This window comes from Brachyhypopomus gauderio, chromosome 10 (genome assembly GCF_052324685.1).
Source record: "Brachyhypopomus gauderio isolate BG-103 chromosome 10, BGAUD_0.2, whole genome shotgun sequence".
In the NCBI taxonomy this organism is placed as follows: domain Eukaryota; kingdom Metazoa; phylum Chordata; class Actinopteri; order Gymnotiformes; family Hypopomidae; genus Brachyhypopomus; species Brachyhypopomus gauderio.
This window is the reverse complement of record NC_135220.1, coordinates 2,236,043-2,259,524: the sequence shown is the minus strand read 5'-3', so window position 1 is coordinate 2,259,524 and position 23,482 is coordinate 2,236,043. Positions and strand designations below refer to the sequence as shown.

The following is a 23,482-nucleotide window of genomic DNA, read 5'->3' as shown; positions in this document are numbered from 1 at the left end:
AATGAGAAATGAATGCTGGGAAGTGTAGTTTACATTAAAAGAAGACGTTGACTTTCACAGGTTCACTTTTTAATATGTGTTATAAAGCATAGCGTAGGCTACAGCCTAATTCTGTGACATTTATTTATTAATTTATTTTTAACTCATAAATGTTTTAAACTACTTATTTTTATTACAAATGACATATTTGTTTCTCCCCTTTTTAACCTGTAGCCCTTTGAGATCCTGCGATGTAAAGGGCAATATAAATAAAATGTATTATTATTATTAATATTATTATTACTATGGATCTGAAAACAATTAGCTAATAAACAATTAGCTAACCTAGTGGACCTCTGATGATGATGATGATGATGATGATAATGACATCATCATCATCATCATCATCATCATCATCATCATCAACAACAACAACAACAACAACAACAACAACAACAACAACAACAACAACAACAACAACAACAACAACAACAACAACGGCGCATTGTATTATTTCAAAAGTGGATATGCATTACGTAACCGAGTGATGGCGTTGAACGCGAGCTCGTCGCTGTGGCTGCTGCTGCGCGTTTCAATTATTCCGCGCGCGTCCGAGAGAGGTTGCTATGGCGAGGCGTCACTCCCACGCCGTTCTTATCAGCTCGCGAACCGTGGGTTCACATTAGCCCAGATCTGTTAGGTTAGACACATCCTCTTATAAACGTTGATTCAAGTTAAACTTGTTTGATTAAAAGACAACGAACCGCCGTCGTTCTCTGTTTGAGAAAAGCCCGGTGAGTGTTGTAGGTACGTGAGTTTTCCGACTGGCTTTTTGTATGCTGTGTCTAACATAATCCTGGATGTTTAGTGCCTCACTAGCTGGCTAACTCCACTAGCCAACTTAGTTAGCTAACTGTCCAAGTGACTTAGCCGAGCGAACATCTGTGATTATCGACGATAAGAAGATATATGGACACCTGAGAAGAACTTGGGAAACGTGAGAAGTTTGTTTCAAAGCAGAATCGTTGTTCGCTTTAAGTGAGTATGGAGAACGTTAACTAGCTAACGGTACCGGTCCGGCTAGTTATCCAAACCTCCACATCTGCTACATTATCTAACTAGCTAGCTCGTTTTTGTCGACTTGTTCACACGGTTCATTTTCATATAACACCACTAGTTGGGTAGTTGGTATATTCTATATGATCTCATGTGATGGAACCTTTGGCTTGTTCTAAACAGGTGATGGGAGAGTGTTGGGTTTTCATTTTCACACCTGTAGCTAACTCAACGACAGTGTATCTGACTAGCTGTCTAGATCATGGGGTTTCAGTGGAAGTGCTTAATGATTTTATGCAGTGTCTAAAATAGCAGTTTATAATTTAATGGAGTAAAAAAAAATCTTTTTTTCTATTGCTACCGTTGTCTAGCCTTAAGCTTTCAGCTAACCAGGCTACCCTCAAACCTCTTCATACCAAAGTGATTAAAACCTGCCCTGGATTTGCCATTGTCCTGGTGAGCCCCATCTCTAGTTTTCTACATAACCACAGTTAAATGACTAGATGGGTTGTATCACCCATTTAAAGACACGTGTGTAGCACAGTTTAAATTCAAGTAGTACTCTGATGCCTGAGATTAGCCCTTATGTTTCGTTTCCTCTGTTGGTGCATTGATCCTGCATCATTACTGCAGAGAAACCATTACATTTTAAGGGCCAAACTTGGCTGGGTCGGACGTTGGCTGGAGAGTAAATATGGGGCAAAAACCTGAAATTCTGGATCTGAAGAATCCAACTGTTCCCAATTTCTCACTTACTGGTGTTCCATCACCATAATTAGTGTCATTAAGAGGCCAGTCTTGATCCTAGTGTCCGTGGCATGTACAAGAGGCCCACAGAAAACCTGATGTGCATTATCACCTGAAGTACAGGTCTCTTTTGTAAATGAGACGCCAAGTCTCAATGGGACAACCTGTATAAATAAAGGTCAAATTAGTAAAATTAAATAAAAAATAAAGGTCATTCTTGTTCTAACAGATTGTGTTGGCAGATTTGAATAGCCACGGTGCTTTCTGGACACTTTGGTGGACAACTTGGTTGTACATTTGGTGTTTCAGGATTAGGAGTATGTTGTTTAAGTGAATTGTTATTATTGTTGCTGTGTTTTATGCTTTTTTGAAACACGGAATATTGGTGGGTGGGTACAAATCTTTGTTAATCCTCTCGCAGGGCTCATATTTAACTGTTTTGTGAGTCACGTCACGATTCTGTCAAAGCTCTTGTAGGCCAGTTGTAATCATGTAAAGAGACACACAAATGTGCACAGACACTTGCTCACACACCCACACACACCTCTCAAGCGCTGTGGTCATCACAGGTCTTTCATCTGTTGTCACGGTGATAGCAGACAATTTCTAGATTGGTTATATTTAAGTCAAGTGATTTCAAATGATGACACCTAACTACTGTAGCATTACCCTTCTCACTCTGATGTGCAAATGTGCCGTAGGAAACAGTCTGGAGTTTTCATTGTGTCGAATGAATATCTACAGCTCATGTTCTCTTGTTCAGCTTCTGGTCATGCTGTAGATTGGAGACCGATGGATTCCCCAAATGCACCGGACACTTCAGAAAATAATCAGGCAAAGGAATTGGAACAGAACCGCCTGTCCCGCCACAGCCACAGGAAGAACAAGAACTCGCCTCTCCGTTCAGGAGAACGGGATGGGAAGTTCCATGACGACTCTGAGAGCTTGCTGGTGGACCGGGCCTGGACCGGAACCAGGGAGCTGAGCCTGGAGCCGGATCAGGATCAGGACAGGCTCTCAGATGGAGACAACGAGCCCTTCTACTCTGATGATTATGAGAACGTCTCTGTGTCTCCGAGGTCCCTGTCCCCACGGCCTGGCTCCCCATCGCCACGACGAGGAGAGAGGCCTCGAAGAGTTGCCAGCAGCCCCATACAGAAGCCAGGTACCTACACGTGCACCTGTGACTATGAACAACACATACAAACAACATGACCTTCGGTATAGGCCATACCAGTGCACAGACATACATGCACATAAACCAGTCAATAAAATTAGGAGTTATTTATTCAGAGATTTCAGAGTCTTGCTCTTGTTACCATGGCAAAACAAATGGATTGTCACAGAAAGGTGGGACAGGAACTAGCCTAGACAAATATAAGAACTAGCCCATTAGATATTTTTCCCCATTCGTTTACATGGTTGTAAAATAAACGTAACAGTACTCTTGTTTCAGAAGATAAGTTTGTCAAGCCGTTTGCAAGTGTTAAAATACAGATATGTGAAGTGTAGAAAAAGTATTCACGGGGACTACATTTCCATTGGCAGTGCCACTCAACGCCAGCAGGTGGCACAGGTTAGGCCTAAAACAAAACCATTGACCCGTTTCCTGGTTTGTAGTTGGAATTCCCCATGTAATTCCGTTGACATTACCTAAACAAGATGAGGAGTGATGCCTCTTAGACACAGCTGGAGAAGTACTAACCATGCTAAAATACGACTTCCATAATGTGCCATAGTTATGTGTGTAGTCTGGTATGTGAACTTGTGTATTCATCAACATCTCCGTGCTCCTCCTCTCTAGGTGTACATAAAGGTGCATCTCGGCGCCCAGGGCCTCAGGCTCCGCCTCATTGCCCCCATCCAACCGGCTCGCGTGCTCCGAGCCTGGGCCGGGAAGCTCTGCCCAAGGGTGCCGGCGCCCCGCCCAAAGCGGCGGACGCGGTGGCCAAGCGCGTGCTGTCGGCGCGCGCGCTTCGGGTCGGCGAGCTGCGCAACGCGCTGGCCGAGCTGCAGCTGCACGCAGACGAGCTGCAGCGGGAGAACCGCCTGCTACGCCAGTTGCAGCTCCGCCAGGAGAGGGCGCTGCAGCGCAGGGGCGACGCGGAGGGCGAGGTGGCACAGCTGGTGGCCCGCCACGCCAACGAGACGCGCTCGCTCCGCGAGAGGCTGCGCAGGGGGCGGGAGCGGGAGCGTGCAGCCGAGCACGCCCACCGGGAGGCCGACGCCAACCTCCAGAGATGCCGCGCCCGGCTGCAGAAGCTGCAGCAGCTGGTTGACGCCCAGCACCTGGGCGAGAGGGAGGAGCTGGAGAGCAAGCTGAGCCTCATGCAGAGCAGAGCGCAGGAGAGCGAGCGTAGAGTGAAGGTGTGGCATACACACACACACACACACACACACACACACACACGCTGAATTATACTTGATGGTAGCCGGCAGAAACAGTCAGCATTACCCAACAGCACAAAAATGGTCTGCAAACATCAACCAACATGCAATATTTTGATTTATTAAATATTAACGTTCATTTCACATATCTCACAGACCCCACCCTTCCCTCTATCTAACCTACATGGGAAGAGTAAGACATGTAGCGTGTATGAAGATTGCTCTGTTTGCTTAATCTCTCCAGGTTTCTTAGGTTTTGTCTCTAGACTTGTGTCAGCAGTGGCACTGACTTGAATTGAGAATCAGGCCTAAATCAAGTTTGGTTTGTACATTTCACCTCACTGTTGACTGCAGTTGTAATTTCACCACAGATTAACTGACACCTGAAATATTGAGGCTTATGTATTTTTGCCATTTCAAGTTAAATGCTGATGTTGGCTACCTGTAATGCTGTCCATCTCTGTTTATCATCCTCATGCCATGTTCTCTTAAAATATTTTTGAATACTCATATTTGCTGAGTAAATGCAGATAAAGTTCGTCTGACCTTGGCTAACGTTGCCACAGCTTGAACAACGTTCTAAATTTTCTTATATTTATCCGATGGTCCAGTTACATATACCAAATATGTTATTGAGGCCTGTAGCTAGCTATCAATGCAGCATGGTTGCCACCATCTTTCATCCAAAGCTACTAGCAACATATGAGAATTACTTGATACATTTTCACTGACCTAAATGCACCTCTGCGTGTGTGTGTGTGTGTGTGTGTGTGTGTGTGTGTGTGTGTGTGTGTGTGTGTGTGTGTGTGTGTGTGTGTGTGTGTGTGTTTAGTCATAATTACTGTGAAGGACACATTTCCAGTTGATGAAGGACCTCTGTCTGAAATGACTTATTTTTGCCTCCACAGTACACTGCAGTAGAAGTTACACCCTGGAATCTTTGTTATACGTGTGTGTGTGTGTGTGTGTGTGTGTGTGTGTGTAGACATACACACATATGTATTGTATGTATTGTTTTCTGTTTATACAGTCATATACATCTTTATTTTCACTCTTCAAATCCTCATCATATTAACAAGCTCCTTTTAAAAGTTATCACAGGTTAGGTTGTGTCACAGGGACTTGCTACCCAGGGAAACGTTCCTACGGTCATCACACATTTTCACAAACAATCCTTTTATTTGTTTTCTCCTCTTTTTGTTCTATTTTGTCTATCCCTTAATCTCTCAGAAAAAAAACAGACTTGTGCTCCTGTTTTTGCTGAGTTTGTCGAGAACTGCTCACTTAAGTCTCCTCATAGATCCTTTGGTGACATTAATAGTAATGTTTGTGTGTTTGAACTTTGCCCTGTCCTCTCAGGAGTTGGAGAAGAACATGGAGTTGAATAATGGGAGCTTTCAGAGACAACTGGCCAGTGAGAGGAGGAGAACCCATGAAGCCCTTCAGGAAGTCCACGCTCAGCGTGAAGAAGTGGACCGACTTTGTGTCAAACTAAAGGTACTTGGCCACACACACTATTTCTGCTCCTAGACAGCCACACGCAGGCAGTGGCTATTAAACAATATACTTCTTCACATGGGCCACAATTTCACTCAAAGCCAAATAGTCGTACTAAAGGTGCTAATGCCTTTTGTATACCAAATCAAATGCAGTCGAAATGTTGATATGACCAAATACAAAGCACGTCTACTAGGCATGCCTCGTGAGCTTACTGACCACATTTTGAGAATCTACGTTAAAAGAATTTAATGAATATTTAAGCCATATTTATTGGTTCTGTGTTCTGATAATAGACCACTGTCTGCAATGTAAGTGTTCTCCTCTTTTTTTAGGAGAGAGAGAAGGAGCTGGATGCAAGGAACATTTATGCTAACAGGATGTTGAGAAGAGTTCCAAAGAAAGAGTCAGAGAACCCCACCAAGACAAAAGGTCGAGGGGGTGTTTACAGTCTTTTGACCAATGACCAATGAGTCTGAAGAAATGTCTTTTAAGAATTGGCTGTAATCTCATACGTTTATGCTGCTGTCTTCTTTCTACAGTATATCTAATAAATGGCGTGCGTGTGTGTGTGTGCGTGTGTGTGCGTGCGTGTGCGCTTGTGTGTGCGCGTGTGTGCGCTTGTGTGTGCGTGTGCGTGTGTGCGCTTGTGTGTGTGTGTGTGTGTGTGTGTGTGTGTGTCTCAGATCCCAGTAGAAGCAACAGTAAAACAGTTCCCACTGATGCGAGGACGCTCTCCCAGGACTTTCCCACCCCTCCTCCTGTTGTGACTGACGCCACCGAGTTGCTCTCTCATGGCCGCGCTGATGACTACCTCTCTCTGAAGGTGGGTCTGTTTCACTGCGACAGAAACCAAAGCTGCCCTGGTGCACTGGTACCAGTACAGAGGGGTACTCTACTGGTGGGATCCAGACTGAATCTCAGCTGTGACAGCTGCTGTGGCTTTTGATGATTAGGACTGCAGCGGTATTTCAGTAAGGGTGTGAATTATGCCTTGCTAGACTTCTCGATTCTCTTTGCCTTTGAGACAAATCTGTAAGAATTTTGCCATGACCCTACAGGAGCTCCAGAATTCAAATGTAAAAGCAGGCATGTACAGTAGAACACTTCTGGCCAAAGGATCTACTCTAGAAGACCCACAGGATACATTAAAGTGCCAAATACGTTATTCATGAGCTCTACAAAGGGCTTTGCCATATTAAATTTTGCAAGTATTATGATGTATATTTAAATAAATGCCTCCTTGCCTCTTCATATAATGAGCTATATTCCAGACAAGGTTGCAGGAGTTGCAGTGTGAAAAAGCTTGTTAAATTTCCCGAAAGCGTGTGTATGCTTTTGCCCTGAGCTTGTGAGGTGAGTTGAGCTTAGGTTGTGCAGATCCCTGTACCTTTTTGAAACATTGTGGTCGATTTTTGAGTGGTAATGATGAAAAGGTACAGGAAAACAGAACACTGCTAGCAAAGTCTGGTCTATCAGACATGGATGGGGGGATTCCTTTGTGAGCAGTAATGAATATAAGAACTTGCTGTCAGATGAAAAACATCTATTTTCATTTTGTCTTTCTTATTTAAAAGTACTCCATCCTGCATTTTTACAAGCAAGTCAGAGCTATAGTAAAACTAAACAAACCTTAACCTGTAACCTTAAATGTGCTGTAAATGATTAAAAAAACGAACTAAACTGTCGCCCATCACTAAAATAGATGCTTCAGTTTGGAAAAGATCTGTTCTGGGTTCTGTAATCACTAAACAATTCAGCACAATTTCCTGATAGTTTACAACAATCAGGAAATATCTCGAGGAGGTCGTTCTCCTTACCAGCCAGTTATGCCGTGTGCGCCTGGGCAGCAGAAGGAGAGAGTCTCCATCAAATCTAGATGGGAAAGAGCCACATAAAAGTGTGAGTTCTTCTAGAGCACATTTAAAATGGCTATACATCCAATTACTCGTACCACTTCTGGAGGTGGTCTGATACATGAAACAGCTAAGTGTAAATAGGGTACGTTAACTAGAGCTCTGAACATTGCTTATAGCAGCTGTAAGATGAGACATGCTGTTTAAAAGAACAACATTAGATATTATACTAATTATGTTGGATAGCATGCACATGTATACGGAAAGTGAAACCATGACCATTAGAATATTTTTATAGTAATTTAATTTCACTTTATATATTTCATTTTCTCCCATGATTGCTGAAGTAACCTGATTGCTGATTACTTTTGCTGATTTAACTTTTTGCTGATCATTTAAACTACCATTGGTCCACAGGCCTGCTCTGAATCAGAATCACAAGAATCACATTAAAAAGGTTGGAGTAAAGTGCATTCGCTCATGTATCCAAGCATGCAGCATTTTTAAACCCTAAATCATTGTCAAAAACTGAAGCTTTTTACCCCTTATTAATTTGTTGGGCATTTCACCCCTCTTTTAAAATAAATCAGTGTTCTTTGTTAGTATTGCCTCTCCAATATGCATGGCTACACGGACACTCATCTTGGTAGAAATGTACTTGTAACCTAGTTACTTCAGAGATTAACCAGTAGCCTAGTTAATTCATTAATCCAGCTGCATGAAACATAGCCTTGGGTTAAAGATAGCTCTGGATTATGGATAATCCTCCCAGGGTAAGGATAGTGCCGTAACTCAGTGGCACAGCTTTTCAAAATCCTTTAGCATGCATTTAGACTGGTTGCATCAATAACAGAACAGTATCTCAGTAAAGCACAGATTTAATTAGAGATATTGAGAGTTTGTCATGTCCTGTAATGACATTCTCAGTCACAGTCATTCTTAGAAGCGCAGTTGTATGAAAACATTTACTGACATGAATTATCTTGTTAAAGTGTTTTAAATAACAAATGCTTTCAAAATCATCGAAGGAAAGGTTCATAAATCTTATCTTTACCTCTTTTAATTTGGTAGTGACTTCCAACAAATTATTGTATAGAATTATTGTGGCTGTTGTATAGAAGTAAGGAAATATTCCGGCATAATCCTCTATACGAAGCTGTTTCAGTCTTTCTCATTTGGATTATGGTACAGCATTTTAATTGAACTGTAGTCAAGACTTTCTGATTTTCCATTCTGCTTTCCTCATATAGCTTGGAATAAATAGGTCTCTAAATGATTGTAAACCAACCAGGCCCTGAAGCGCCAAAGCAGCTCCATATCTGACCCACCATGCTTCACAGTTGGGACTGGGTATTGATGTCTGGTGCTATGTACTCTTTTATGTAGTGTCTCCAATAAAATACTTTTTACCAAATTCTTCAACAGATCATTGCCTCAGTAGTTACATAGAACATGTAGCAAACTTAAGGAGGGCAGTAATGTTTTTGTGGAAGTTAAATTCCAAGGTTGCTCAATTTTTTTGCATTGACAGATGTAAGACTTCTTAAGTGCACAGAGGTCCAGCAGACGCTTCGTTGTCACACTGGATCTGTGCTACTCGTTTCTGGATTATGCAGAGTGCATGTGCACTGGCCTCTGTGGGCCTCCTATGTCATGCTGAATTTTCTCTTTACAAACTGAATAAAATGAAAGAGAAATCTGCCTGACTTTTGACTGATGGAGGCTTCTGAAGTCTTCAGTTTTGTTGTAAGCCCTTCTATGTTTCAAGGACTTCTTCATATACATATCATATTGTGCATATTGTAATGGATTTTTTTAGTTTTATAAGGCAGTGTGGGCTAAACTCACACCTGATTTGACTCAATCACTTCCCTCTATTTACTGTCTGTTAAACAGGTCATTTTCCAACAGTTTCATTTGCTTTTTTTATCAATGACCTTAATTTTATTAATCAAGTAAAGCTGGACAGTGTATAATTTGTGTGTTTAATTCAGGTCATTCAAAATGGTTTTTAATTGTTTTCTTTTGAGTCTTAAGAAAATCTTTAGTTTCTGAGATTGATATATGCCTTAAAATGTATGTGCTCAAATCTTAATGACTTCACAGCAGTGGAGGAACTCTCTTTGGACAACGACCTTCAGTCAAGCAGCAGCAGAACTCTTTACAAATGTCCATTTGCAAAGCTATTTCCATTTTCTTGTTTTTCCATCTTTGTCTTTTTTGTCTCTCTCTCTCTCTGACTCATCTCTCTTCCTCTGACTCTCGTCTCTCTCTCTTTGACTCTCCTTTGACTCTTTTTTTCTGATTCTTCTCATTTTCTCCTTCTCTCTCTCTTTTATCTGTGAACACTCAAGCAGGAACCACAGAGCAGTGAGCAGAATCGGAAGGACGATGAAGCATGGAAGATTCTGGAGATGGAGAGAGAGCGAGAGAAAGAAAAGGTGCAGGAGAGAGAGATGGATAACACCTCTGAACAGGAGAGGGGGAGAAATGGCGAAAGACGGAGACGAAATGAAATGCAGAAAGAAGTGAAAAAAGTAAAGGATGATGACCGGGTGGACCATCAAGTGTTCAACGTGAATGATGGAACAAGGGAAAGGAATGGTGAGTGGCTCAGTACATTTTTAACACACTTCACCACATATCACATTAGGATGTTTAGGCCGTGCAAATGTAAACATCTCTTAAAGGCGAGTTGAAGTTAGCCCTTTTCCACCAGTAAAGAACTGTTCTGATTTGCAAACCTAATTTGGACCCATTCATCGTGTTTTCACCAAAATAAATAGGTTCTGGAACCCTAAAAATTTGTGCCTAACTGGAACCAGAGAAGAGTAGGTTCTTCAGTGTGAACTGTAACGCTATGCAGGGTTGTGTCGAGGTGTAGAGGTAAGGGGTATCACGTAGCAGAGCTGGACCGAGTAATTTGCCAGTGCATTATATTGTGATCGATGGCATACTGAGTAACGGACCAGAAACCAGATGACCGGGGCGCTGAATTCAGCTACAGCAACACTGGAAACTGACCTCCATCTCCGTCCACATCAGCCATTAATGATGTTAGGTTGATTATGTTAAAATTAGCCAACATGTAGTGCTAATATATGTCCATGACTATTTAATGATATATTAATGTTGTTCGTTGTTATTTTATTAATTTAATTTCATGGTCTGTTATTATCAAAAATACTTAATCCATGCTTGCTTTTTGGATAGCAGACATTACAGCACAAATGCAAGCAAGTAATCTGTGCTCTGCGCCATCTTGTTACTACCATTTACTTCTGTTGTGCAACAGCCTCCGCTGATGATGCACCCTAGGTTCCCACAGAAAAGTAGTTGCAAACGCAGACTAGTTCTCTGATAGCACCTAGGTTCTCAGAAGAGAGGGAGAACCTTGGTGGAAAGGGGCTAAGTGAGGTGTCAGCTGTCACACAGGCTGCCCCATTCCAAACTCAACAGTGACAAATGCGCAGTGATGAAGATGTGGCTTAGAATCGCCACTAGAGAGATGCTGAGAGCTGCCTGGAACTAATAGTCCCAGCTGGATTTACAGATGTAGGAACAGTCCAAAATATAGAAATATTGCCTAGAGCTTCTGCTACAAGTATACTAAAAATGTCTTAAACTGAGGAAGAGCAAGAATAGTTGCTATGTACACATAGTAGCTTTTGCTGAGGAACACATGCAAATGTATGCAAGTTTAAATACTTTTGGCTGAAAAACTTGTTTTTTTTTTTACCTCTGAAATAGGATGGGGCAGAGAGGATGAAGACAGGAAGAGGTGGAGCCAGAACCAGAATGAGGAAGAGAAAATGAAGTTTCATAAACAAGGAGGGGAGGACAAGTGGATGAGAGAGCATGAGGTACAGGCCAATCAGGAGGAAGGGGGCCAGCGTAAAGAGCAGCTATTGGCTAAAATGCGTGAGATTGACATGCAGACTCAGGGCCAGGACTCGGACTTCTCAGGTGAAATGGGAAGCATTCACTCCCCTCCCCAGTTCTCCTCGTCAAGGAACCAGAATGTCTCCATCTTCACCTTCACCGAGCCCCGTGAGCGTCCAAGCACACCTGGGGATGGGAAAGGGAGTGGAGGTCTCGGAGCACAGACAGCCAATCGGGACATTCACCTTGCCTTTGGCAGCTACGCCCCCTCATTTGGTAAACCTAACCCTCGTGAAGGGCCTGGTCTTCGAAACCCAAGCCACATGTCTGGCCATCTGCCAGGAGATGGAGATTCTGAGAAAGACCTGAGTGGCCTTGTGAAGGAGAAGAAGTCAAACCTCATGCAGCAGCTGTTTGGCTCTGGGGCCTCCTCTCCTCCTCCTGATCCAACTGGCAATGTGGACCTCCTAAGCTTTCCCAGTGCAGCCAGACCTCTATCCGGAGTCCTGAACGGACGCAGGAAGAACATGGAGACACCTCACAGAGACCTCTGCAACAACAGGAGCACCCTGCGTGTGTCTCAGAGTCATCTTGCTGTTAGGACCATCATGTCATTCGATGATGACGTTGAGGAAGTCACTCTATGAAAAGACATGTTTTCATGACAAACAGAAGGGTTAATTTCCTGAAGTGCAAATAGGTGACTGAATTAGATCAAAAGATGCTGTTGTACTTTAGTAGATTGTTATATGAACTGTTTTTCATATAAAGCCATGTTCAGTTATCATCACACAGTGAAGTTGCTATTCTGTTCTTCTTGTAGTTATTGATGTTCTCTCTCTTGCAAAATCTTCCAAAAAACTTGTACTGGAAGCATATACTATCTGTACATGATGTCGTTCACATTCTTATTGTGTAAAATGAAGATACAGTTCTTCATATTTCAATCAGGGATTTTTAGAAGCACTTACCCAAAGTTTATGTTGAGAAGACAATGAGAAATCAACATGGTATAATTATTCTGCTGGAATGTTTTAATTCTGCTCTTTGTAAGACTCTAAGATCGTCATAGACTTATGAAGCACTTTTGGTGCATGTGTGAATGTGTGACTGAAGCAGTATCCTAAACCCGTATTGGTCACTGTGTGAGTTGGCCTGCTCTGAACTGATCTGAACAGTCCTACACTCAGATACCAAACAACAAATGTCAGTGAGTGCTGAGTTTCAGAAACAGCACTGCAGTGATGAGAATGACCCCCACATCATTAGCGTTCGGCGTTCAGTTATTTTATCATATTACCATGTTTATGCTGTAGCACTTTTTGGAAACCAGGTCTTGAATATGGAGAAGTTTCCATATAGTTTCCACTTTCTGAATGGTCATAATGAATTAGCTTGTGTTTTTTCTGACCAGACTGGAGCTAGACATTCAACAAATTTGTGCAACCCATATTTTGGAGGATATAGACCCCTCGTGTGGTTAGATTTGCAGATGTTATCTTAGATCTCACTTTTTGCCATGAAGTAGTTTATTTATGTGTAAAATATTCATCATGAACTGTGTTTTTTCTGAAATAATACATCATGGTAAAAAATAAATGTAACTTTATAGTTGGGCTGGGGTGTAAAATACCACCTTATGAATGTGGAAATCTGTTATTTTATGGATCTGTGGTGTTTTTACCCTTTCCTAAATCATTATATGCATCTGGGAGCACTTGCGATTTGTATAGCTTATTTAATAAATATTGAAATATTGCAGGTACATATTCTCCAACTCCCAGTGTAAGTAGTATTCAAAACAATCGGAGAATGACGTCCACATGTAAGTGCAAATAGTGTTTTAAAGGACCACATGGACTTGCAAGCCATTTTTGAAATAAAAATGTCAGTATTTCTAAAATTATATAAACATTTCAGCACATTAATGTCTTCTGAAGTACATTCTTGCTTTTTTTCATTTCTGTATGTATTCTACAATATGTGAGTTTGTATATTAAGGTTTAATTTAAAGTAATGCATTTAAATCGCTTGTAGTTTCTATGCAGAGGGTGTCAAAACGGACTGGACCAGTAACTCGAATTTTTCAGCCTTTTCGTTTCATCTAGCCCATGTTTTAAAACTACACTAGACCAATCTACATACTATCATTCATAGGCTAGTATAAGGCTTGGAAATAGGCGCTCATTCAACCACAGAAAACCTTTAATTGTTTACTTTTAGCTTCCAGTATAATTCTAGAGGCACACGTATGTTATGTGATGTCAGACCTTGTCGAATGTTGACCATTGTGAGGCTTATATAGAAGATGTTCCATTGTGAGATTATTGTCGAATGTTGACCATTGTGAGGCTTATATAGAAGGTGTTCCATTGTGAGATTATTGTAGAATGTTGTCCATTGTGAGGTCATTGTAGAGGTGTTGTTGAGCTTGCCGTGAAAATGGCTTCGTTCGTTATTCATTTAAACCACATGTGTGTCACATGGGAATTACATTGGGCAATGTCGTTCTCTAATATAATTTAAGCATTTGATATCCTATCGAATTTTTATTTCGATGTAAAGCTGTGTCCAAATGACCATTTCTGACTATACAACAATCGATTGGCGGCTATATGCATTGTGACCTGAAAGAAAGAATGGTGAAACTGCATTTTGACGTCCTGTGTCAAATGCGGCATGTTTGATGAAAATTGCTTATATAACCTATACCTTTGATCATTTGGAGAAGTGAATGATAGTGTCGTCATTTACATCAAAATAGTTCAAATACTTTTTCGGGTTTTTAAGTTTCTTTTCATATACAGTGCAGAGAACTGGTAACATTAAGAATACGTTTCCCAGACACCCGAGCTCGCGGTGTCATGCCTGGATTGGCTCGTCTTCACACTGTATTCTCTCACACTTGTACATTTAAACCTATCCCGTGCTCTGAGTTCTGATTTGCGTAGAAAAAGCGCGTAACCAATGGGAGCGACATCAAGAAAGCTTTTCCAAAATTTCAACCAATGTTTGTGTTCGAAATATTTACATATCAGAGAGACAAGCCAATCGCCGCAAAGGAATGAGGATCAGCGTTCATGGAACTGTCCAATGGTGACACAGGAGGGCGGGGTCTGCGGTCTGCACATTGTTAACATGTTATTACCAGAGGTGTTTTAGATATTGATCCAGTATTCTGGTGTAGTTACAAACTCACTCCTTCACCTCACGGGGCAATTCGAGCCTGTTCAATTGAACTAAAGTAGGAGAAAACACAGGAAAATGCCAAAGAGGAAGGTAAGAGAATGGAATTGGTCATTTTACTACTGCGAATTTTTTTTTCGTTGACCGCCTATTTAGCTAAGAGGAATAGCGGCTCGATTTTCTCCCGATGATTATGAATCCAAAATGTCGAGCAGGTGAGCAAATATGAAGTTTAAAAAAAAATTGTGATACACGGTGCTTGTCGTCGTAACTATTCCACATTGGTGAGTATGCCACACATTTTGCACATGAAGCCTCGATAACGAGAGGTGTTGGTTTTATTCGTCGACAGTTGGAGGTTTCCTCCATGATAGTTGTGTGTGTGTGTGTGTGTGCCGGAGAGTCGCCACTTCGTGCGCACTTGCACTGAATGTCACTTGGCGGTGATGCTTCGGTGGCGCCGGTTCGATCTAACCCAGCGCTCCTCTCTCGTTAAACACCAGCGCGTAACGACCTACGCGATTCTGTTACTTACGCCGGAATATTCATCTTCGATCAGCTCGCCTTCACCGATCGATAGAGGAATCTTATTATTTATTTATAGCTCTATTTGAAGCGACACCCTTTTCCTCCTCCCCCATTGCGGCGCGGACCCGTATGTGAGCAGCCGGCTCGTCAATCACGCGGGAGCGCCTCGGGAGCGCGCAAAGCGCGGGCACGCAGCACGGAGACACAGTTCACGCGACGAGAGTGACAGTTGCTCCAGTTTATTCCCCCCGATCTCGCGTCAAAACGGCGAGAAAGCTCGGCCTTCCGTGGTCCGTGCGAACGGACGGGTGTGGATTATAGTAATGTTAGGATGACGATAGTTCAAAAAGACGAGATCTGCAACTCCGGGGGAATGAAATGTTAAATTAAATCGAGCACAAGACGTTTTGGTTGTAGGTCAGGACTCTTCCTGGAAGGCTGTGACATGCAAACGTGCACCGAGCACTGAGTGTGTGGACGGAGAACAGAAATCTAGTGGGGAACTGGGTAAAAACCCTGGGACGGTGCAGTGTTAAAGTACCTTCAATCAGCATTTAATACTTATTCAAGCGCACATCACACGTGTGTCTTTAGCGTTGTTTTTTACTCATGAAAAGTTTTCATATTTTGAGCTTATTTAGGAGAACTAACGTCAAGCGGTGAGGAATGGAGAGATTATTCTTTGGATTTAGATTTCATGGGTTTCATCAACTGATGTAACTGTAAATTCTTTTTTTGCCAGGGTATTTAAATTTAGTTTAGGTCTGCATATGGTTTTATTTGTTATAATTTAAAAGTTAATGCACTTTCATTCAGTTGCAGTGCTCTTAACATTTGGACGATTGGCACTTTAACACATGTATGCACAAAACATACATATATACACACACACACACACACACACACACACAGTTTTGCTTACTATCCTCATAGAGATTTTCCAGTGACATAACCTTAACCCTGATCTTAACTTCAGTAGCCAAATGTAAATCATTTGGGCTCTTAGCTTTTCAAATGAAATAACTATTTGGTTGTATAAAAAGAACAAACAAAAACAGTACTTTTACCTATGGGGGGTCACAAGGTCAAACATGTCAGATGTTTCTGCCCTTGTAGGGACATTGGTCCCTCATGGAAATATATAAACACATACACACAAAATATTCATATTTAGGTGCCATCTGACAGGCAAGCTGTTGTGAATGACCTGTTGTGAAACGTCTGTTCAGTGGTACATTTTGGCATGGAAATACACCAGAGATTTCAGTGTATGTTATGGCTCTTGAGGACACAGGTTATCTTTTCACCATATTAGTGTATCCAGCTGTAAGCAAAGGAGTAGCTTAAGATAAATAAGAACATTAAAATTGCATTACCAAGAATTGCATCTAATTAATTCAACATACATATGCATATTCATGTGCTTAAATCAAATTTGTATTTTTTATTTTTTGTGAAATGGCACAGTTATTACAGCAGGGTTGTTTTGACAGGAGATGTCCAGCAGAATCACTTCTTACATAATAAAATAGATCTTATTAACCTATATGTTATTGTTTTAAGCATCCTTTACATGGACTCATATCATACAAAATATCTGTCCATCAGTAGATAAATAAAAAAGGTATTTCACTGTTCTATGTACATTTTTGAATTTTTGGTACATTTTCTTTCATACACCAGCTCAAAAGCCGGTAATGAACACGTTAATGAAGTCTTCATTAAAAGTTTCAGGTGTAATGCAGTTTTGTGGTGTGTGTGTGTGTGTGTGTGTGTGTGTGTGTGTGTGTGTGTGTGTCCAGTCACCCGAGGGAGCAGAGGGGAAAGACTCTACTAAAGTCACAAAGCATGAGGTAAATTCTCATATATGCACACAAGTGCCCTTCATTTGCATATCCAATAACATTTTGATATGTTAATATTGTGATATTGCATCACCATCATAACCATATATATGCTCCTGCAAAACCTCATGACATTATCATAACTAATTCGAATGCTAAAGAGATGCTGCTGTCTTCATTTTATGCTTACGTCTTACAGAAGCTGACTGACATTAAATGTTTTTTTTTTGTTGTTGCTGTAATAGCTTTAGGATGCTTTGAAGCTCTCCGTCAGGGCCTTACCAGTTTGTTAACATGCTTTCTCTCTTTCCTTCAGCCCACCCGGAGGTCTGAGCGTTTGTCTTCGGTAAGTCTGGTATCTCTGTCTGGTATCTCATGATGCTTTTCCAAGCTTTATATTAGGTGAACGGACCATGTGCAGTTGTTCATGTAGATGCAGTCTGATGTGGACAACAATTTGATACACATGGCATCGACTCGTCTACAGAACACTGCACTATTATGGTGTTAAAATCAAAATGTGTAATTCCACATGGATTTTGAGAATGAGAATATGTGTCTTAGATGTTGGTGGTGGTTGGTGCAGCTATAGATGTTCAGACGTGGTCCACACTGAGTCTCCAGTGCACTGTTAAAGCACTCCAGCCGCAGTGCTGCGATCAGTTAGCGTTTGATGTCACCGTTTGAGTACACGGATCGTGTGTCTTGGGACAGACGATAACATGTCCCGTCTTAGTGCAGTCCTGCACGCGGGACGGATGAGGACTGCCTGCTGACATGGCTAGCCACAGGTGTCTGACTGACACCTCTGGCAAACAGCACAAGGCTTTTTTTCAATGCAGCATTTAGGGAAAGGATACGTTGTATTTCCCCATGTTTTATAGTTTATGTGATGGCGTTTAATGGGAGTCCTCATCTGTATTTGCCATGTGATGTGCTCTCTGCGTGGGGTCTCCTCTTTGTGAAGCTCTATCGTGGATGTCATTTGAGTGTCCGTGTGATCATCTGTTTGAACAGACACATCACGTCAACGTTTTTCTGCAGTGTTTTAGTAAAAACTAAGTTTGAATAAAGATACTTGGAGCTTTCAATACAAAGGCAGCTGGGTTTGGAAGATGTTTCAAACACCTAAATAGACAAGAACAGCCAATAGGTCTTGACCCTAATTCTCAGTCTTGTAACTACATGTCTTTTATATTCATTTCAAAGTCCTAATTGAGTACAGTAGGCACTAAATAATAGGCCATATGAGTTCTAACAAAGTAATAAGCTGGGAGTTGAGGTGGGGGGTTTGGTAGCCATCCATGCCTGTGTTCTGGGTGCAACGTGACGCTGTGTGTTCATGGTCTTATCTTTCTTTGACCAGCAAAAACCAGCTCCTCCTAAACCAGAGCCCAAACCCAAAAAGCCTGCGGCGAAGGTAACAGCACACACACACACGCATGCATGCGCACAAATGCACAGATGTGCACGCACAAGCCTGTGTACACATGCATAAACACACACACACTTGCAGGACAGATCAGTATTTTGCATGTATTTTGCATGTGGTCTCTTTTGTTTGAAGCGATATTGTGCTTTAGTTTTCTATTTGCATATGTAGGTGTTCTATCCTATCCTTGTGCGTGTATACCAGGCACACTTTTTTTTTATGTAGATGGAAACATGCCACATTATTGGTTAAACCATAGTGACAGTGAAATCTGCCTTTGTGGCCTGATTGGCCTTTGAACATTACTAAATTCAAATAGTTTTCAGTAATGTGACAACTGCAAGTCAGTGAGCATTTTAAAGCACAGATCATTGTCGTTGCACATATCAGAACAAAGACAGAAAAAAATCGAAATCTCTAAACTTCTGCTATTCCATAATGCACACTGCCTTATTCCACTATCAAGAAATGTAAGAGGTCTGCGTGAAAGAATGTCTTGTGAAGCCTTGAAGAGTTTGCCTCTCGGCGGGGCCGGGAGGAAGCTGGTTGAGTGAAACCACCGTGAGCCAAAGCCACAACGCTGAACCCTCACAGACTCAAGAGGCTGAGATCAGAACAAACGTGCATCAGTCAGCAGTTTCCAGCATGCAGCACAAAGCCTCGAATCCAGGGGCATGAAGTTAGCATTTGCTGTGGTGTGGCTGTCTCAAAGCTCACCTAAAGACGGCAGGCGTGTGTGCTCCGGACAGATGAGTCCAAGCTAAATCTGAATGGTTTCAAACGCCAAGCGGCCGCAGCACACAAGGAGTGTCTCTTAGCCAAATACCGTCTCCACGGTGAGGCCTGGTGGCACTGGCGCTGGTGGTGCTGGGAGTAGCATCATGGTATGGCACTCCTGGGCATGGAGAGCTTCCTTAAACCAAAATGCTTGACCTGTCATGGACCTGTTAAGACAACCTGTCTGAGTCCTTCTAAAAGAGAAGAAAGAACATAAGAACATATCCAAAAATGGTCCAGGAGTGGCTTCAGAAGAAGCGTGGGGCAACGCCGTCAAAACTCGGACCTGGATCACACATGGACGACCTCCTAAGTGGTCAGGAAATGTCGGCGCTTGAATCAGTGTGTTAATAGGAACGAAGAAAATAATCATCAAATCAAATTCATAAAGTCTGAAAGGACTGTTGCTAAACCTCCTTCCACCTTTGACTTCCTAAGTCCAAATACTTATTATTTATTTATTTATTTAACCAGGTTAGTCCCTTGAGATACAAGATCTCTTTTACAAGGGAGACCTGGCCAAGACAGACCGAGCAGCAGCACAAATTACAACATGCAAAGTACATGCAAAACAATCTCACATAAAATCAATGAAAACACGCACACACAGATGATCTAGACCCGACTGATCTTATCTCTGTCTTAAATCTGCTCAAAGAAACAAGGTCCTTGATTGTTAGATCAGTCTGTAACAGGTTCCATGTGTATGAAGCAGCAAAGCTAAAAGCAGTCTTTCCCTGCTCTGTTCGAGCTCTAGGAACAGCAAATTGCAAAAACTCACTCAAAGGGAGACTGAGCAGACGGCCTTCTATTCAGAAGACATGATAAATAATTAGGCAGATTCTCAATTAGTGCTTTGTAAATAAAAACATATCAGTGTGCAAGACGTCGTGCCTGCAACAAAGTCCAATTTATCTCATTCATTTATTTGTCTCATTTATAGAGAAGTCATTGGCTTTGTAATACAGCACCTTTAGCACTCCCTGTCAGTGTCTGGGAGTGTTTCCTGAATTCAGGATTTTTTATTGGGACATTATTGGGACACTGAGCTCTGATTGGTTATTGCAGAAGCCATCTGATGAGAAGGCAGTAAAAGGAAAGAAGGGTGGAGCTAAAGGGAAGAAGGAGGAGAAAGAGGCGGTGCCTACTGAGAATGGAGAGACCAAGCCAGAGGGGGTAAGACTGTTGTTCAGATTTGGTATTCAGACCTCAGTGACACAAACTCTGTGAAAAACTTAAAAAGCACCCTTAATTCACCATGTCACACAAACAAATCATCCTCTGTCTTCATCTGTGGGGAAGGGTTTATGTGAAGAAGAAAAAAGGTTTTATTTACTTAAACGTTAAAGTCTGTGTGCCTTTGTTAAACATTTTAAGTCTGCATGTGATTAAGGTATGTGGCTTTTAAAAAGTTTGTGGCATGTGAATTAAACCAACCAATCAGTAACAGAACTGAGCTGAATGATGACATAGATGAGACTTTGCCATAAGTGCGTTTGCAGATCGGCTCTAGGTCTCGATCTACAAATGATTGCTTACACTTCTGCACCAGAAACAGTTGTCTGCATATTTGCTCAGATATCTGCTGAACAACAAGCCTCACCTACAACGCTCGCTGTAAACTTGCGCAGCTCCAGAAGTCTCCTAATCACATGCACAAAGCATGGCACCTAAAAAGTTCTTACAGGAAACAAGATTGTAGTCTTGCTCTATTCATGGTAACAACATTCTTTATGTAATCATAACCTCTGCCCAACTTTCCTTTTCCTCACCCACACACACACACACACACACACACACACACACACACACTCTTGCTCACGTAGATCTGCGTCTCTCGCTCATCTGTCACTGTGGCGTCCCTGAGAAGTGTCTCCCCCACCTTCCTGTCCATCAGAGGACAGAGAGAGACAGTGAAAGTAGAGGGTATGAAAGTGTGAGGAATTGACAATGCAGTGTGTGTGTGTGTGTGTGTGTGTGTGTGTGTGTGTTATACCTATAAAGTACATCAATGGTGAATATTACGTTTTTCACTTGTCACAAATCACGCAAAACGCATGGATATTAAAAGATGAACCCATTACATTGTGAGTAACTGAAGTTTATCAAAGAGCTTAAAATGAATGACATAACTTCAAGATGATAGGAGCTGCCTTAATATAGTGCCATCTCTTACCACATAATGGATCAGATTGATTGTTTGATTGAACTATCGACTGAGTGAGCTGTCTGTTCATTTATGCATGCCATCAGTTTGCAACTTCACTGTGATTCAGTACAAGAGCATGGCATGCCATTAGAGTCCAGCTTAATTCAGATTCAGTTGTAGAGCATGGCATGCCATTAGAGTCCAACTTTATTCAGATTCAGTACTAGAGCATGATATGCCATTAGGTTCCAGCTTTGTTGAGATTCAGTACTAGAGCATGGTATGTCCTGCAACCTGTTTATTTGCATTGTCCTGGGTCTGTAATGCTCACACTAACCCATGTCTTAAACCTAACTAACCATGAACTTTACTTTAGCCTGTAGTTTATTCTAAACCCAATAATTTATTGTGATTTATTACTAGACTGCCTATTAATGTACCATTCAGTCTTGGACACTGTTCATATTCATTTATGGAGATGGTTTTATATTTGTACTCTTGCATTGCCAAAAAAAGTAGCCTGAATTCTGCAACTATTCCTGATTGGAACTTACAGAAATCTGATTACTTGTAGACCATATGACTGCACTGGGCAAATATTTAAATCAGTCAAATGATCTTGGGTTAACTTGGCACCAGAAAAATAAGGTCGTGCAATTACAAAACTCTAAAGTTTCCGCAATATTTAAAAATAGAAGTTAAAACATGCATATCCATTTAATAACAGTTTCCTTCTTTTGTGAGTTCTAAACTCTGGTGTCAATGTGTGTAGTGGTCACACCAACAATTTCTTTCTATATTACCTTTCAAAATTAGTGAAAATAAGTAATCTGAAATACACGTCTCTTGACTCTTTGAATGTGCATGTGGTTATTTCAGCTGTGCAGAGATTATGTGCTACTAACCTGCTGAATGTGCTAACAGTGTGGTATTGGTTTTATCAGGTGATGTGACTAATTTAAAATGTCGATGGTCTAGCAGCAGCGTGGAGCCAAGCGCAGTGTCGTGACCGCATGTCCCTTCTGTCTCCCCCAGGAATCTGAGACCCCTGAGACTAAGGCAGAGGCCAAGGAGTGACTCTGGTTTGCTTTCTGTGGAATGGAGGAACATTTTTGTATTCTTTATCGAGTATTTTGTAAGATGCTAACTTTTTTTTAGACTTGTCATTGTAGACATTGTATTTAGAAAACTACACTCCTCTCTGAAGTCCTATGACTCCCCAGATCTTCTAGTAGTCACCATCATGGACTGACCCACAAGCAGAAAGAAAATACTTCTTTCTTAAACGTTTCACCAGCGGCTGCCATATCAGTTCACAGCATTTAGTTGGTCGGAATTGGTATCCTACGTCATCTCCTGTAATGTAACAGCAACTAGTTAACGTTCGTACCACCAAGACTCATGGCCTAAGTGCCCATGTGAGTAGGCCGGACATTCAGGTTCATGAGTTCGTAGTGTGTACGGTACGTGATCAGGACTTTATAATTAAACACTTAAATATGTGTGTCGATGAATGATAAACTGAGAATAAGAGACAAAAAGAATCACTGAATTTCATTTTCCAAATTGTTGTTTTTTAAGTCTCTTTATTGGGTACATTGGATCTACATTTTTGACTTTTTAAAATTGCTAATTTGAATAAGATCCTAAACAAAGGCACGTAACCATAGCAATAAACAATGGGTTCCCGGATAATTCTGAAAGTTGCATTCTGAAATGGAATCTGACGTGTTTCTGGAGTTCTGCCTTCCTGGTTTGGAATATTTGTCTGTGAAAATGTTTTCAAATAAAAAAGAAAGAAAAAAGTCTCAAAAGGTCTGTTCAATACCATTGTTACTGTTTGCTGCTTATTCCACCGATATGGCCTTAACAGAAACATCATTTGCAAGCACACAAAGTTCTAGCAGTTTAGATTTGGAGTTTGTATTAGTAACTCAGCTCTTGAGGGTCTGCTGGGTTACCACAAAAGCTATTCATTCATGTCTCTTTACAGACACCTGTAACCCTCAGTGTCCACTTCCACAGGCACACAAATGTACACATACACACAAACACTCACTAAATACAATAGCTGATGTCAGGAAGTGAAAGTTCAGCAATGCGACAGAATGAAACAAATAAAAAAACTGAATGGCTTGTATGTATGTGTGTAATGACAAGC

At 41.5% G+C, this 23,482-nt stretch overlaps 2 protein-coding genes across 10 annotated transcripts; both read left to right on the top strand.

Moving 5' to 3' along the window:
- The first annotated feature begins 482 nt into the window (after window positions 1-482).
- lca5 (lebercilin LCA5) lies at window positions 483-13,329 on the top strand. 8 transcript variants are annotated; one of them, XM_077018618.1, is made up of 9 exons: window positions 483-773; window positions 848-1,017; window positions 2,546-2,947; window positions 3,587-4,149; window positions 5,530-5,667; window positions 6,003-6,099; window positions 6,354-6,493; window positions 9,878-10,127; window positions 11,274-13,329. In XM_077018618.1, exons 3-9 carry the CDS (start codon window positions 2,575-2,577, stop codon window positions 12,050-12,052), a joined length of 2,340 nt encoding a protein of 779 aa, XP_076874733.1. In that variant the 5' UTR covers window positions 483-773; window positions 848-1,017; window positions 2,546-2,574; the 3' UTR covers window positions 12,053-13,329. The 8 variants fall into 8 exon arrangements, with proteins under 8 accessions (XP_076874733.1, XP_076874732.1, XP_076874737.1 ...); XM_077018617.1 differs by adding an exon at window positions 1,407-1,491 and having other exon boundaries at window positions 483-1,017; XM_077018622.1 differs by lacking the exon at window positions 848-1,017 and having other exon boundaries at window positions 2,564-2,947.
- Window positions 13,330-14,523: 1,194 nt separating this feature from the next.
- On the top strand, window positions 14,524-22,873 carry hmgn3 (high mobility group nucleosomal binding domain 3). Of its 2 annotated transcripts, XM_077018614.1 has the most exons (7): window positions 14,524-14,684; window positions 16,922-16,972; window positions 17,280-17,309; window positions 18,330-18,383; window positions 20,241-20,348; window positions 20,999-21,098; window positions 22,357-22,873. In XM_077018614.1, the coding sequence occupies exons 1-7, from the start codon at window positions 14,670-14,672 to the stop codon at window positions 22,362-22,364; spliced, it is 366 nt and encodes a 121-aa protein (XP_076874729.1). In that variant the 5' UTR covers window positions 14,524-14,669; the 3' UTR covers window positions 22,365-22,873. The 2 variants fall into 2 exon arrangements, with proteins under 2 accessions (XP_076874729.1, XP_076874730.1); XM_077018615.1 differs by lacking the exon at window positions 20,999-21,098.
- The last annotated feature ends 609 nt before the right edge of the window (window positions 22,874-23,482 follow it).